General features: G+C 39.5%; 1 protein-coding gene across 5 annotated transcripts in view; it reads right to left on the bottom strand.

The window, feature by feature from the left end:
- The window catches only part of LOC126278179 (collagen alpha-1(IX) chain-like), a 1,015,797-nt gene that overhangs the window by 104,169 nt on the left and 895,945 nt on the right, over positions 1-15,683 (bottom strand). For 4 of the 5 annotated variants that reach the window (XM_049978085.1, XM_049978080.1, XM_049978081.1 and 1 more), the window contains 4 exons: positions 13,459-13,557; positions 11,102-11,209; positions 10,022-10,189; positions 4,123-4,293 (listed from right to left, as the gene is read on the bottom strand). In XM_049978085.1, the coding sequence (XP_049834042.1) occupies positions 4,123-4,293; positions 10,022-10,189; positions 11,102-11,209; positions 13,459-13,557 (546 nt within the window). The remainder of the gene's footprint in view (positions 1-4,122; positions 4,294-10,021; positions 10,190-11,101; positions 11,210-13,458; positions 13,558-15,683) is intronic. The other variant, XM_049978082.1, reaches the window with a different exon arrangement.

Here is a 15,683-nt window from a genome sequence, read left to right as displayed (position 1 = left end):
CAGTGCCACATCAAAGGTGCAGGGAGTTGATGGGTTATGACCTTGGTTGTTGGTGGACTGGTCTCGTATGCTTGTCCAGCTGTCGACAGGGAGGCAAACAAAGAAGAGATGAGAGATGTGGTTCATTTTCTGGTGGCTGATCGTATTGGAGTATGCAAAATTCATCGTTGCATGCCTGCTGTGTACAGCAAACATTGCGTGTCTCTAATGTGTGTGCATGAGTGGTAAAGGAAATTTCAAGGAGGACACTTTTCACTGCAAGATGATCCACAACCAGGACAGGCCCACTGAGCCAATACCCCTGATGTGATGGCATGGATTGATGGCCTTATCCATGGAGACTGATGAATCACAGAGAATGAAATTTATCTTCTGGGCAGCATTAGCCATGGCTCTCTGCATGCCATCATCAAGGACTACTTGCATTACCACACTATTTGCATTCACTGGGTGCTGCATCACCTGATGGGAGAACAAAAGATGGACAGAAAGACATCAAGTATGAGTCATCTGTTTCGGTATCAATAGGAAGGGCATGCGTTTCTATCCCATATAGTCACAGAGCACAAAACATGGCAACACCATTTCGACCCCAAGGGCAAATGGCAAAGCCAACAGTGGAAAGAGCTCACAGCTCGCCTGCCAAAGAAATCCAAAGCTGTTCATACAAGTTCGGGTAAGATCTTGACGATTTTCTTCTTCAGCTGCAAGGAGGGCTCTGCTCATCGTGCTCCTAGAGCATGGAACCACCATTAGTGAGTAGCAATATGAAGACACTTTGCAGAAACTGTAATGCACCACAAAGTCAAAACGTCCAGGAATGCTATCATCCTGTTTCATGATAATGCTCTCCCCCCCTCCCCCTCTCCCCCTACTGCCAAATGGATGAAGGCTGCTTCAGCAGTTTGGTTGGGAATCACTGTAACACCCTCCGCACATCCCTCATCTGTCACTGTGTGATATTCACATGTTCGGCATCAAGAAGAAACATATAAATGGACACTGGTTTCAGTCAGTTGGGGAGTGCAAGAGAGGCCATGACTGTGGATCCATCGGTGGCCTGTCACTTTCTAAAAAACAGGACTTGAACATCTCGTCTCCTATTGGATTAAATGTCTTAATGTCTGTGGTTATTATTTCAGAATGGATCCATTCCATGGCCCCAGTGTGGTGGGTGTTGGGTTTTCATTTGTATGCCCCTTATAACTCATGACAGTTTTATGGATGAGATTTTCGTCAGGTCCATTTTTTGGAATGTATGAGGCATTGTTTTGAGAGAATAGCAAAAAATAGTTTTCTAGCCAAAACAAAGCCTGGGAATGCTCGGGAACATCAGTAATCATGCAGTCAGCTTTTCTTTACTGATAACAGTGAAGAAAAATACATTTCAGGGAGTAAATTAGATGAGAAGGAGGTAGTAACTGGAATGAGTCCAGATGGACAAAGATGTGAAGTAGTTGTGAAATCTGCTGATATGCACATACAGCTGCCCCCCCCCCTCCCCCCCCCCCCACACACATACACACAAATATACACATTTTTACATACAGTAAAAATCTTTGTCAATATTATTGTTGTATCTGCACATACAATACAAATGACATACGCACTCTTCACTTCCTTTCCCTGTTCTCCCATAACAAAAAAATTTGAACTAATATGTGGAAGACACTGGTAAGACAAAACAATTTCATTTTTAAATGATGGAAAATCTGAATTGTGCAGGTGGGAACTCTCCCTACAACATATCCTACATTCCTGTAACCCTCCTAGCCTCAAACTTTATTAGTCGTTGTCCTCATCTATCTATCCCCTTCCCTGTTCCCATTCCAGCACTACACAGCCCTCTATTCCACCAATGCACCCAATCTTTTTATTTCTCTCCTTTTCTGCTACCCCCTCCCTCCCAACCTCCGACTAACCTCTTGACTGCACCTAGCTGCCCTACCCTCTCTCCACTTCATCCCTCTATGCTCCCCAGCAGCACATTACCATTCCCCGACCCCACCCTGCTATCCCTCCCCCTCCCTACCCCAGCCTCCTCTTTGCCCCCATCAAGTTGCCTCTCCCATCCCCAGAGACTGTGGTCATGTGTGTGTGAATTGTGTTTGCAGTCTGTCATCTATTGTTGACAGAAACCGTGTTGGCCAAATGCTTATTTTGTGACAGTAAGCTTATTTTGTGACAGTCTTTCAGTTGTGCCTATCTGCGACTTAGCATCTCCACTCTGTGGTGAGTAGCAACTATCCTTTTCATAATAATTTCATTTTTATTTTTTCAAACTTCTGAGGTATCTAAATAATGTAACTGAAATTATGTTCTAACAATTGCTATACACATTCTGATAGTAATTCAAAATAACATGAAGACACTCTCCCTCCTCAACACCTCATTTTTAATGGATATCCCCAATTACCCTTATTTGAATTTCTTACATATTATCAAAAGTCACACAAAGTATTCAAACACTTTAACTATAGCTGTTTCTTACCAATAAATATTGGCAAATAGATAGACATCATACAAGACAGAATTTATGTTTGAATTCAGTGAAAAGCATACACCATTAAAATATTGCAGCTAAGAAATAACAAAATTGATGTTTATGTGAAGGCTTCCACATATACAATGTAGAAGCTCACAAAAGAGTCCAGAAACACTGCAAAATGTAAGGGAGTAACTACTGGCATAATACTGTACATACTGTATAAGTTTTTGCCATGAGCATAATCTCTCATATTATATTTGTCAAAGGGTTGCAAAGAGTTGAAAACTATGTAATAATATGTGTTAGTGTTCCAAAAATTCTTTCAATGGGTCACAAGAAATCAGCCTTTTTTATTTAAACAATTGAATATCCAGGATGGGATAAAAACAATATGCATACATTACTATTTATCACACAAAGGTGGTGTTGAGTAACAGTCTATCCTTTGCATACTGTTTTTTATGATTTAGATATTTTTTACATGGCATTTTACAATATTGTAAGCAATACAATACTGTAATTAATTAAGATTAGACCTACACATGATATACTGTATCATCTAAGTGAGTATATAAATTTAAAAAGGAAAAGAAAACAAGGAAAGAAGGAAAACATGTAAATTTTGATAGAAATAGAAAACAGAAACAACATATGCACTTGCCAAACCTCAGTATTTCGTGTTGCCTGCCATAGCTGAATAACACACCCTGTTCTTTCTTTGAATAAGCAGATCACAGACATTTCCGTTCAAACATTCAACTATTTTGTGACTTAGTTAATAGGTGATGGATTAAGCAATGGGCAGTACCAAAATGAAGGTGCCAATGTATCACATACACTGAATGTCAGCCAGTGGCAACCTGGCAATTATGCACTAAAACAGTCAGTTAATGACTGACCAACTTAAAAATGTTATATGTCATGAGTTCAAGGCCATAAATGTCAATCCTTCATTAAAGAAATATCACATAATTTGGAGAAATATGTTTTGTTGTTCATGGCTGTCAATGAAAACCATTCTCAGTATAATATATTAATAGAAAGTTAGTCAAGAGAACCTTCCATTAATATTGAGACCTTTAGAGAGAGAGAGAGCACTACTTCAGATTGGACAAAGATAAGCAAAGGTATCAACATTGGCCATGCTAAAAGAACTACCCCAGCATTCATCTGAAGTGATATATGGCACCCACAGGAAAATGAAATCAAAATACAGTAGCTGGACCATGGGTCAAACATCTTTCCTTCAAAATAAAAGTCCAGTATTACATCTTGCTCTATCATACTTTGTTTGACAATATTCTTATAGAACATTTCCCATATTGATACATTCTCTGTTATGATCTTTTAAGTGTGGCTTTGTATCACCCATTACTCATCTGCAGATGAGTGTGCTTTCTTAAATTTTTTGAAAGTGCACTAACGCAAATGCAGAAAGTCTTTTGCTTCTTCATTTGAGTGTAATTTTGTTTTGGTGTTTTTTTTCATTAAATCTTCTTTTCTGATTTATGATGACATATTATTTTATTATTTCTGAGTTTGTTCATTACATTTCAAACTAAATCTGCACATCATCATCTCTCTTTGTTGCCGACAATTTAGAATTACATCAATGAGAAACTTATGTCACTTACCACGGGTCCTGGAATCCCTCGCAAACCCTGCGGCCCGGTATCTCCACGGTCACCCTTTAAACCTTTCTCACCACTGGTGCCATCTCTGCCAGGGGGCCCTGGTGGACCTTGTTCCCCAGGAAATCCTCTCAATCCTTGTGGTCCTTCTGGACCTTCTGGGCCTGGAGAGCCCTGGTAAAATACAATAATGATCATCAGAAAAATTACAGTTTATGACATTGAAAAGATGTTGATGTGTCATTTAGGTGGAATCTGTCAAGGGTTACTATCAGAGAAACTATCCAATGTGTCATTAAAGAAACGAAATACAGTAAAAAGAACATAAGAAATAATCGTATGCCCTTCAAGAAGTGTCACTGCCTGTAATCTGTAAGTCTTGCCAATCTACAAACATAGGTGACAGTGAAAATGAATGTGCTGCATTCACTGTTGATAGAACATAGATAATTAGAGCACAACACTAATTAAACAACAAACTCTGAATATTAAACTGGTATTACTTTTTGCTACCAAGGCTTGTGGAAGACAGGGAAGTGACAAACAGTTTAATGATTTAGTGTAAATTAATGAGTACACATGTTGGTACTGTAGTAACTGTGGCTGACACCTTTTGATCCAGCTAACAATCACACAGTAGAGTGCTTTGGGTAACCACCCTAACACGATGCCTGCAACTCACCCACAGCACATTGCACCTGCAGCAGCTGGTGGTGCCACATTCACTGGCTACAGTGCTGCTATTGCCAATATTAGCTTGCCTCTGTGAGTCATGTGACATTACCTTGATTTCATGGTATTCCTCCACTGGACACTGCCCAACCACTCACTTCAGTCAACAGTGGAAGTTCACAGTTACAATTCTCTGGATCAGGAGCTAACTGCTCACGTGGTCCCACAATCTGCCTATGTGGTGCCACAATCAGAGTTCCACTCACCACAGTGCAGGGCACACATGTCAAAGCCTGCAGCCTCACACACTTCACCCAAACCATCGCGTCTTTATGAGTACTTCAACCACAAACAATGCCCATTTATTGACATTACTTAAACACGTCAGTACTGCTCTATTAAGATGGATAGTGTACTTAACTCAGTGGCTTCATTAGCATAATGGTACAGCTTATACATTCAGAAAATTGTCACTGTATTTGGTGTCAAGCCTCATCAGATCAGGATAATCTTTTATTTGTATAACTTTGGAAGCTGTTTTCTGTTGTACTTGATTAAGGTCATGTGCACTACACTTCTAATGTTCTTTTGACTTCCTATGCACATTTATTCATTGTAACATGACTCTACCACAATGAGATTCAACAGTGGCACTGTGGTAAAAAATTGTTTTCTGTAACACTGTCACTCAACTGTAGCAACAAGGGTAAACTTTAAACAAAGACGTTTTAGTTCCAGGACTTCATTCCCTGCATCTGTGTTCAATCTGGTAGCCTTCTCTCTGTCCTCCACACAGCGCTTTTCATGGTTCTGCTTCACATTCAGACTCAGACTATTCATTGTCGGCTGTTTACTTTAGCTTACTTGCATTTGTGTCCTCCTTCCTTTTCTCCAGTGCCATTGTAGCTAACTAGCTACACTATCTGTTGCTTCTGGGTTACAAGTGATCATTGTATAATTCATGCTATCAAATTCTTTGTTAACATAATTTTCTGTGAGAGACATTGCTTTTGTGCAATACAGCTATTTACGATTGGCTCTTAGGTCAGAGTGCTCAGCTCTTCAAATGCACATGCACCATTTTTGCTCTGTCGCGTTTCATGATTATATTCCATATTATTACTTATTTGACTTGCCTCTTTCTAGTGACAGTGCAGATTATTTCATTTGTTAAAGTGTTTGCTGAGTTATATGCCTGCACTATTAACCATGCTGTTCTGCTCCTATTGCTTCACTGTATTTATTGGGAACCCTTTCATGTGAGTAATGACTTGACGCTGTGCTTATATTTCTTGCATCTTAGTGTGCCCCATGGATATGGATTAATATGTGTTCTGTTTGCTATTCCATTGTCATTTGGAGGTAACTACCTGTGTCACATGAAACAGCTCATTACTGGTAGTTGCAGATATCTCGGCATTTGTTGATTTTGCCATTGTGAATTTTGGCGGCAGATAGGCTGTTCATCAAATTTCAGTTGAGCCACTGACTCAGTTATTGTGCAGGACATCCTCTGTCAATCCACCTGCCTAGTATCATATGTTCATTTGTCATGGCTGATCCAGCATTGGAACCCACACCTTTAATTGTTTGGCTCAAAGTGCAACAGCAGCTCCACTTCAAGTGTGGGACATGTAGTCACAGCTTTGGCCTCAAGTCTGCGTCATACAGCATATCTCTTGCGTTTCTTTACTGGCAGCTCACCTGTCCTGATGCTGCCTCAGTCCTGCTATGGAAAATGTGGCCTCTAACTCCTCCAGATTTCAACAGTGCCTTGGATTCATGGCCAACCTTCCTCAGATGGCTGACATACTTCCCTCGGGCCTCTGCATTCCCCACCGATTGCCTTCGGGCCTCCCCCAGCAGCTCAGCCTCCTGCACTGCATCCTTTGCCCCAGTGGCCCCATCATCACTGTCAGCCCAACTACCGCCGCTGGTGCCCGCACCATCCCCAGCACCTCCTCAGGCTCAGTGACTCCTCAGGCTCCAGCACCACTTGCATCCTTGCTGCTATGCCTGGTGCCTCTTCTAGCTCCAGCATCACTGGTGCCATTGCACTGGGGTCCAGGTTCTCTTCAGGTTCCAGCACCACTGGTGCCCTTGACACTGGTACCCTTGCTGCCAGGCCTGGTGCCTCTTCAGGTTCCAGCTACACCAGTGCCCTTGCCTCTGGGTCCACGGCCTCTTCAAGTTCCAGCATCACTGGTACTGTTGCCACTGGCACCCTCGCTGCCAGGCCTGGTGCCTCTTCAGGATCCACCACCACCACCACCAATGCCCTCACCATTGTGTCCAGGGCATCTTCAGGTTCAAGCACCACTGGCGCCCTTGCCATTGGCAGCCTCTGTGGAGGAGCTTCTTTCAGTTCCTGCGGCACCAGCACCCTTGCTACAGGTCACAGCACCTCTTCCATATCCATGTGCAATGGCACCATCACTGCTGGCCTCCACATTACTAGCCCACTTGGCACTCCCTCTCTTGTGCTTCCTGTGCCCTTCGCACCTGTCCTCTTCATGTAGTCCCCTTCTTGTCCAATGTCGGTGTCACACCACACTATGTCAACTCCACTGACCACATCTTGTCCCTTCTGGACACATTTCCTTTGTTTTGGCCACCCTTTCTATCTGTTATCAACATTCAGCCAACATCCTCTTAGCCCTGCTTCTCTCCTGGGCTTCTTATGTGGGTCACACTCACATCATGTCCTTGGTTTCTCCTCCAATAGTCACCATTGTGGCATGCAATGTATCTTCCCCTGGACTGTGCTCTGTGCCACTCTGCCCTACTCAATGGCCCCAGATATCTTTTGTCTTGGTTGTGTCCTGCAACCTCCACAGTCTCCTACTCTTTGCAGAGTGCCTGCCTCTTCTCTTTAGGGCACCATCCATGGGACTTCAGCTGGAATTCCCCATCACCCCTATTCTCTGGTCATGGAAGTTTCACTGCAAGTTTTGTCAATGATGACCTTGCATGCTTCTTGTTTTTCAGGTTCAGTTCTCCCCAATGGTGCCTCTGTCTCCCCCTTGGGGCAGAGGGGATGTTGTATCATCAACAGGTGCAAGCTACATGACATTATCATGATGTCCTGGTATTATTTCAACAGAAAGCTTTATGCAATGCTGCCCAGCTGCCCATCAGTCAATCAAAGGCAGGAGCTCAGAGCTATGGTTCTCCTGGCAAGGAGCCAACTGCAAAAGCAGTTCCACACTCAAGAGTTCCATTCACTGCTGTGCAGCGCACATCAGACAGAACCTACAGCCTCGCATACTGTGTCCAAAGTCTTCGTGAGTGCTTCAGCCATGGACTGTGCCCATGTACGGACATTTCCTGGCTACACCAGTGCTACTCTATTAGGATAGAGAGTATACTTAACTCAGTGGCTACGTTAGCATAATGGTACAGCTTGCACATTCAAGAAACTGACATTGTATTTGGTGCACAGCCTTATCATAAGAGGAAACCTTGCATTACTTTGGATGATGTTTTCTGTTGCACTTGCTCAAGGCACTGTGCAATGTAATTCTATTGTCCTTTTGACTACCTGGTCACATCCATTCATTGTAGCAGTCACCTCCCACTATAGGACACAACAAGTATCATTTCCTGTAATGAATTATTCTATATTAATATACATGATGAAATTGAGCACTTACACTTATTACATACCCTCATTTGCTGGAAATTGGTTTCTGTGGTGATTTTCAAGTTGTTTCTCAATCTTATAACTTTTATGTTCGCCAGATGTTTCCTCCACACATATATACAATGGCTTCCAGTGTAGATCCCCATGGAAACTGCTTCTTCAAAATGAGTTCTAAATTTGTGAGTGATTGAATATACATACTTGGGGGGAGAGAGGGGGAGAGGGGGAGGGGGGGAAACAACAACAACAACAACATTGCAGTGGGCGGAGCTAGTGTAGTACGCGTTTCTGCCATGTGTATAACACAACTGATTTCCAGTTCAGTACGGGTTGTGTTGTTGACCTGGCTTGTTCTCGTCATCTGCAGTGACTGTTTTTGCTAGTGCTGTATTATTCTTTTTTCATTTTTTATGATGGTATGTTTAAGTAAACAAGGTGCAGCTGTGAAATTTTGTTTTCTACTCGGTAAAAATGCTGCTAAAACTGTTTTAATGTTGAAAACAGCTTACCAAGATGATGCCAAGGGGAAAACTCAAATGTATGAAAGGCTTGCTTGATTTAAAAATGGCGACTTGTCGATTGATGATAAACCTCATTTTGGACGTCCGTCAACGACCCGAATAAACAAAAATATTGAAAAAATTCAGGCCTGTGCTCAAACACTGTCGACAGACAATTGATCAACTGTTAGAGATTAGTAGGTTGTAATGGAGAGTATTTTGAAGGGGATAAGGTTGTTTTGCAAACAATTTGAAAATATATAGCTTTTAATTCATTTTTGTAGGATACTTTAAATCTACTATCTTTCATTTTCTCTTTAATTTTTTGAGGCTCCTTCTCATCTAATGTGAATAAATGCTATGTCATATCTTTCTTTCAAACTTATGCAGATAATAACCACTGTAAAATATACACTTCAGTTTCACATAAAATATACTCTCTAGCTGCAATGTAAAAGATCAAATACTTTCTGAAGAAACAATACTATATAACTGACTCTATGTGAATTTGCTGTGTAACTGCAAAAGTGCATGCAGCCACATTAAATTGTTATTGTTTGTTATTATTTCCCCATGCTGGACAGCAATTCCTGGAAGAAAATTTACACAGTATCTCACAAGCTGATCTTGTTGCTCACTTGAAAGTAATGTATAAAAGTGGAGACTTGTTTTTGAGAGAGATTGACAGCTGCCATTCACAGCCCCAATAATTTATCATCTGCTGATCTTCCTGAATTTTGCTACAGTCTACTGGCATTGCAAACTCCCTAACCCCTTGTCAATACACAGCTTTTTTAATAAATATTCATTGCTCAGTGCATATAAATATGAAGAACCTTTTTAACATTACTATCGATTCACATTTGATTTTTATGTGGTAGGCATTATTCTTTAAATGGAAAACATTGAATTTTGTCTTCTCAGTATCAGTCTTAATTAATGTGTGTCATACCATAGCACCTGTAGTTCTAAACCTACAATCAATTTTCTCTCAACTGAACTTGAATGAAAGAACAAGACACAGGCAATGTTCCATACAACGTGTAGCTAAGAAAATGAGGAACAAGTAAAAAACAATAGACCATACCTGAGGTCCTGGAACTCCTGGTGGACCTGGTGGGCCAGGCACACCCTCTCCAGCAGCTGTTACATTTCCAGGTGGACCCTGTGGCCCAGGTAATCCCCGCAGACCTGGAGTACCTGGTGTTCCATCAGAGCCGGGCTCTCCTTTTGCACCAGGTATGCCTGGGCTACCCTTTGAGGATGAAGTTGGCAATTAATGCAAGACAAAAAAGAACAATGTAACTTTTGAAATGTTTCTTTATGAAGTATGACTTCATAATTGTATAGTGACACTTATGGTTGCTATATGTTGTATATAAAGCTGCATTTATCTGTCATTGGTAGCTTAATATTTACTTGATTATAATAGTATTGTCCAAAGAAAAATATTTACATATATTTGTACATACAGAATAATGATAATGGAAATTCCTGGATGAAAAATATGTAAAATAAGGAAAAGACAACCACTTAACAATTAACACTAGCTTTCAAGCCCTTGCTCTTTTTCCAGTAGTAAAACAGACATTCACACAGAGGTCTAAACATACATGTTCGCAATAGCGCCTAGACTCTCACTGATGTATTGACAGTGCATTGTTAACAAACGTCCATTCTCTCATATACAAATACTAAAAATTTGTTTTTCTTTTCCACTTGTTGCTACTGTTCTTTACTTTTATTATTTTTTTTTTCTTACAAATTTTGTGTCATTCAGTGTTGTCATTGTCACCATTTGCTGACGCTGCTGTTGCACACATGCAATGTAGTGTGCAAAGACAGCTTGTGGGCCAGGAAGGGAGTGTACTTGATGGTGCAGTTATTAGTAACTTCATCTCTCAGACACATATCAGTTGTAGGCCTTAACTTTTCTTCACAAACAAAAATGCCTCCAGGGCCTCATGCAGTAATGAAAGTGACAACATTTGCATCTGCACATAGCAATAAATACATGGTGACAGAAGCGGAAAAATTATTATTATTATATACTGTTTAGTCCAGATGGAATATTTCTGTCTGAAATTCTGTGCAAATAGGAGAAATAATGCTTCTTAGTTTATGTGAAACTCAAAGCAGATTAATAAAATTCAAAATGGGTGCTTACCGGTTCTCCCTTGCCACCAGGGCGGCCTGGAGGCCCTACAGGACCAGGAAGTCCCCGTGAACCTGTATCTCCTCTTGGTCCTCTGGGACCTGGACTTCCTGGAGGACCCTGTGATGTTCATCAACAGACATGTTCCAAGACTTTCTACAAGAATCTTGTACATAATGAAAGCATAAGCACTTATCACACATTTTTACAGTTTAATCAAGTTTTACACTGAAGAAAAATGCTTGTAAACCTCCAGAACAATTATCAAGAGTTAAAAAAAAAGTTTTAATGACAATTATGATTAGTAATGTATACCACAGAGGCTGTATAACTTTTGTAAATTACCATCTAAATAATATCCTTTAGTATTTTTTACTCAGATACATCCAGGGAAAATGTTGTGGATACAGAACAGATGAAAAAAGTTCTTCTCACCCAGAGCAAAGGACATAAACCTTAGGGGAATACTTAACATAAAAATAAGTGTAGCAATCGGGTTGAAAGCATACAGTACACCTCAAATACAAATTTTAAATGATTTGAATGTTAAAATCAATTTAAATGAGGCTCAGTTGTTGAGTTCCCAGGTGTAAGTAGACAATTTATGCCCCTCTACCCACAGTATGAAAGAAGTTTAGGAGCAGTGAGATTGTGATGGTATTTATGAGTAAGACTCAAGCATGTAACATGAGAAAACAAGATTATCTTGTCATTTGTTGTTGTTAGTTAAGGTGCTTGATAGAGCAATTAATAGCATCCTCATCATCTGCTATTGTAGGCTTCTACTACCCATTACTTGGACACATGAAACTTGACCAGAAAAATACGTCTGTATCAATAATTAAATGGTCATGGTGTTTTATTGTTAGTCTGTAGACTTAGGTCCATTCTATTGCAGTGAAAGGCAACATGTTTATTGGAATTTACAGTGTGACTAAATAACAAGACCACTAGCAAATCGAAATAGTATTAGGTGATGAAATAAATGTTGTCATGGTACAATCAAAAGAAAAAATTGTGCATGTACATGTTCTTCCTGTGTACAGCATAAGGTTCTTAATGGAGCACCATTAACAAGAAAGCATAGACAGCCATCATTTACTTTCAGCATTACATAACTAAATTTTAATAACCACTGTACTGAAATTTGACTTCGTAATGCAGTCCTTTTGTGATTAACCCATGGTAGTGACCCAAGTTTCACACTTTTTCAGTAACTACTTCATGCAGTGCCATTATTTTTTTATTTTTGTAAGTGGGTATACTTCATTCTACACAGAACTGTCTAAATGGTAATAAATTTTTTAAATTGCGTACATAAGAATCATCATATTTAAAATGGCATTTTCAAAAGCTGTTATGATATTTATTTACTTTAAAAAAATTCCATCTACTTCTACTGAAGACATATATGAGAAGTGTTATTCTGTTATTCAACATGATTATTTAATAAATACATTGGTTTGTTAGTTATAAGGAACTCCTATGTTCGACAGGTTAAATAGCAAATATCATCAAGAGCTTGAAAGAGAACCAGTGTCCACTCAGCATGTCCACTGGGGGTTTCATTTGAGATGTGGAAGCAGCTCTATTCGTTGCTGCTGAGGGAGCAGAGAAGCCATCTCCAAGATAAAGCTCATGTCAGCACAAATGACAACTGTGACTTGAGTTCTGCAACTATCTTCAATTTCTGCTTGTTGGTGGTGGAAGTAGTGAAGACTGCTGGTTCTGTTTGTGAAAATAGTTTACCATCTGCAATTTGCACCCCGGACTAATTGGACTCCTCTGGTCTTGAACCAAGTGGATAATTATGAAATGAAATCCAGATTGCTGCTCTAGGAGTTTAGTGTTTTTATAGCAGCAATTTGGATTTCACTACATAAGGTCTCTAAAGATATTTTCAATGCTGCGGGTCCATTGGATCATACATTAATAAGGGGATGAGCTCAACCAGAAGCACGATCAGTCATATTTTATGAATATATTCTGTTCTATGAGTAAATAAATTTTTGAGGAAAGTTGATTAGTGAAGAGTGCTGTAACATAGTTCATACTATTTATGTTTTTTAATGCTTATTATTAAAAGTTATTGAGGTAGGTGGAAGGGACTATAATAGCTCGGAAGGTATTAAACTATGTATAACTGTGCAACATGTAATATATAATTGCATGATCAGAAGTATAAGATACTATTTGATTTAATATATTTGGATTGTAACTATTTTAAGACAACTGTTACTTTCCAGATGGACAGAATGAAAGTAATTATTTTAATACAAACAGAGATACACAGTTCCTTCAAAGTGTGTTATGATGTGTGACAGGGCGGGGTAGAGTTACCAGTCAGTTAGTGGGTGTTTCGAACCTACAGGGCTGCCGGGAGGTCCCGGTTCTCCATTGGTGCCCGGTAAACCTGGAAGCCCTGGCTCACCAATCGGCCCCAGTGGTCCAATAGGTCCTGGCAAACCCTACAATTACAAGGCCCTCTGTCAGTCATGCAGATCACAACTACAAATACCAATACCAAAACTGAGTGAAACCCTTTACCTTGAGATTTTCAATGACTTCTGTGTTAACAATAAATGAGGCTGAAAAGAAATCACAAAAATGGCAGCATACTCACAAAATAAATACAACAGGTGTTTCAAACATTCTTTGAATTTTTAAACTTTTGTTTCAAAGAAATTAACTCATCATTTAAAAGTTCATAAAAAAAGAATCAATAGCTCACAAAATGCTGACAAATCTTATCAGACAAGCCTTCTGGCAATGAAGACCTACATTAATGAATCAATTAAGCATAGGGTACAAATGAGGGTGGAAGCAATGGTGCCTTAAATATGGAACCTGCTAAAGTTGCCACAGCTGTCACGTAACCTAATATGAAAAATGTTATAGATATACAATTCTCCAAACATTACCACTTCCCTTTCTTTTTGTTATGTTCAGTACCATTCATAACATACCAGATTTCTATTAAAAACAGTTAACTAGCAGAGTGCAGTGTAAATAGCTGTATTTATTCAGTGACTGTTTGCACGTATCTGCCACAATTATTATTCTCTTAATTTAGCAGAGCTCAATATGACTGGTTGCCATTTCTGAAAGTATATTAAGTTGAGGTAACTCATCTTTCCTTGAAGACAGTGATGATGTTTATGTACTTGATAGCTTCTCTGAACAGTTGAACCATGTTACTCAATGTGGTTACTGAGATCTGATTTCCTCAAATGTAAATGCAATTTTAATCTTAATTACAAGAATGGTAGGCCACTATGGATTTTTTGTGAATCATAATCAAGATTATCTTTTATAGAATGAAATTTTCACTCTACAGCGGAGTGTGCACTGATATGAAACTTCCTTGGCAGATTAAAACTGTGTGCCGGACCGAGACTCGAACTCGGGACATTTGCCTTTCGCGGGCAAGAGCACTTGCCCGTGAAGGGCAAATGTCCCAAGTTTGAGTCTTGGTCCAGCACACAGTTTTAATCTGCCAGGACGTTTCATTATCTTTTATGTTTGACTTTTCCTATAGTACCACCATGGTGAGTTATTTTAAATGCAATGGATGTGACAGGTACCTAGCACCATAAAATCACTTCCGCCTCCTGTTCTACAAGGTACTGTCCACTGTAATTAGTTGGTTTGAGGCAAAATGAAAATTATATGCTCAGTTATGCTTTTTGTTACTTCTCAGTTTTTAATGGTATGGACATTTGTCTCATTCTGTAAACTGAAAGAATCATACTGACATATTCTGTGGTAAGACATTTCCCCTGTGTGTGAAACGGGTAACAAATCTGTCTTGCAAATTCTGTACAAATATAGGTAACAACCACCTCTTGTTCCAGATGATATCTTTCTGGCTATGTAAATAATGGCCAGTATGACTCAACTTCTTTCTGGCTATGTAAATAATGGCCAGTATGACTCAACTTTTTGTTTGATATGTGTATAATTTCAGTCACATGGTATATGCAAATAGAGAAAAAGTAAATAATGCCACTGATTTAAGAAATATGAACACACACTTTCATGGATTGCTTCTAACTCAACTGTTGAAAACTACTACCACATCAACATAGAATGACGCTTGTGTAACACTTGAAATAAGGAAAAATGTGTCTTCAACCCAGTGGGAAATAAGAGGCTGGTCTCTAGGTAAATCTTCTGTGCTATTTCAATATTTTTTGTGAAATAATCATCACCCATATTTTGTTATTTGGTGGCCAAAATAACAGCAGTGGGTAAGATGGTTGCCTCATATCTGGGAGGACAATGGTTACAATTCCTGCCTGGCACACCAAATTTAGATTTTCTATGATTTTCTTAAATTTCTGAGGCAAATGTTAGTATTATTTCTTTGAGAAGAACATGACCAATTTCCTTCCTGTTGCTGACGAGATATTAACCCTACATCTACCTTGATCCAGATTTTCTATGATTTTCTTAAATTGCTGAGGCAAATGTTAGTATTATTTCTTTGAGAAGAACATGACCAATTTCCTTCCTGTTGCTGACAAGATATTAACCCTACATCTACCTTGATCCAAAGTAGCAACTGCTCCAGTTGTAGTTGCCATGATAATAG

This window comes from Schistocerca gregaria, chromosome 6 (genome assembly GCF_023897955.1).
Source record: "Schistocerca gregaria isolate iqSchGreg1 chromosome 6, iqSchGreg1.2, whole genome shotgun sequence".
Taxonomy (NCBI): domain Eukaryota; kingdom Metazoa; phylum Arthropoda; class Insecta; order Orthoptera; family Acrididae; genus Schistocerca; species Schistocerca gregaria.
Note: the sequence above shows the minus strand (reverse complement) of the source record. Positions and strands in the feature narration are given on the sequence as shown.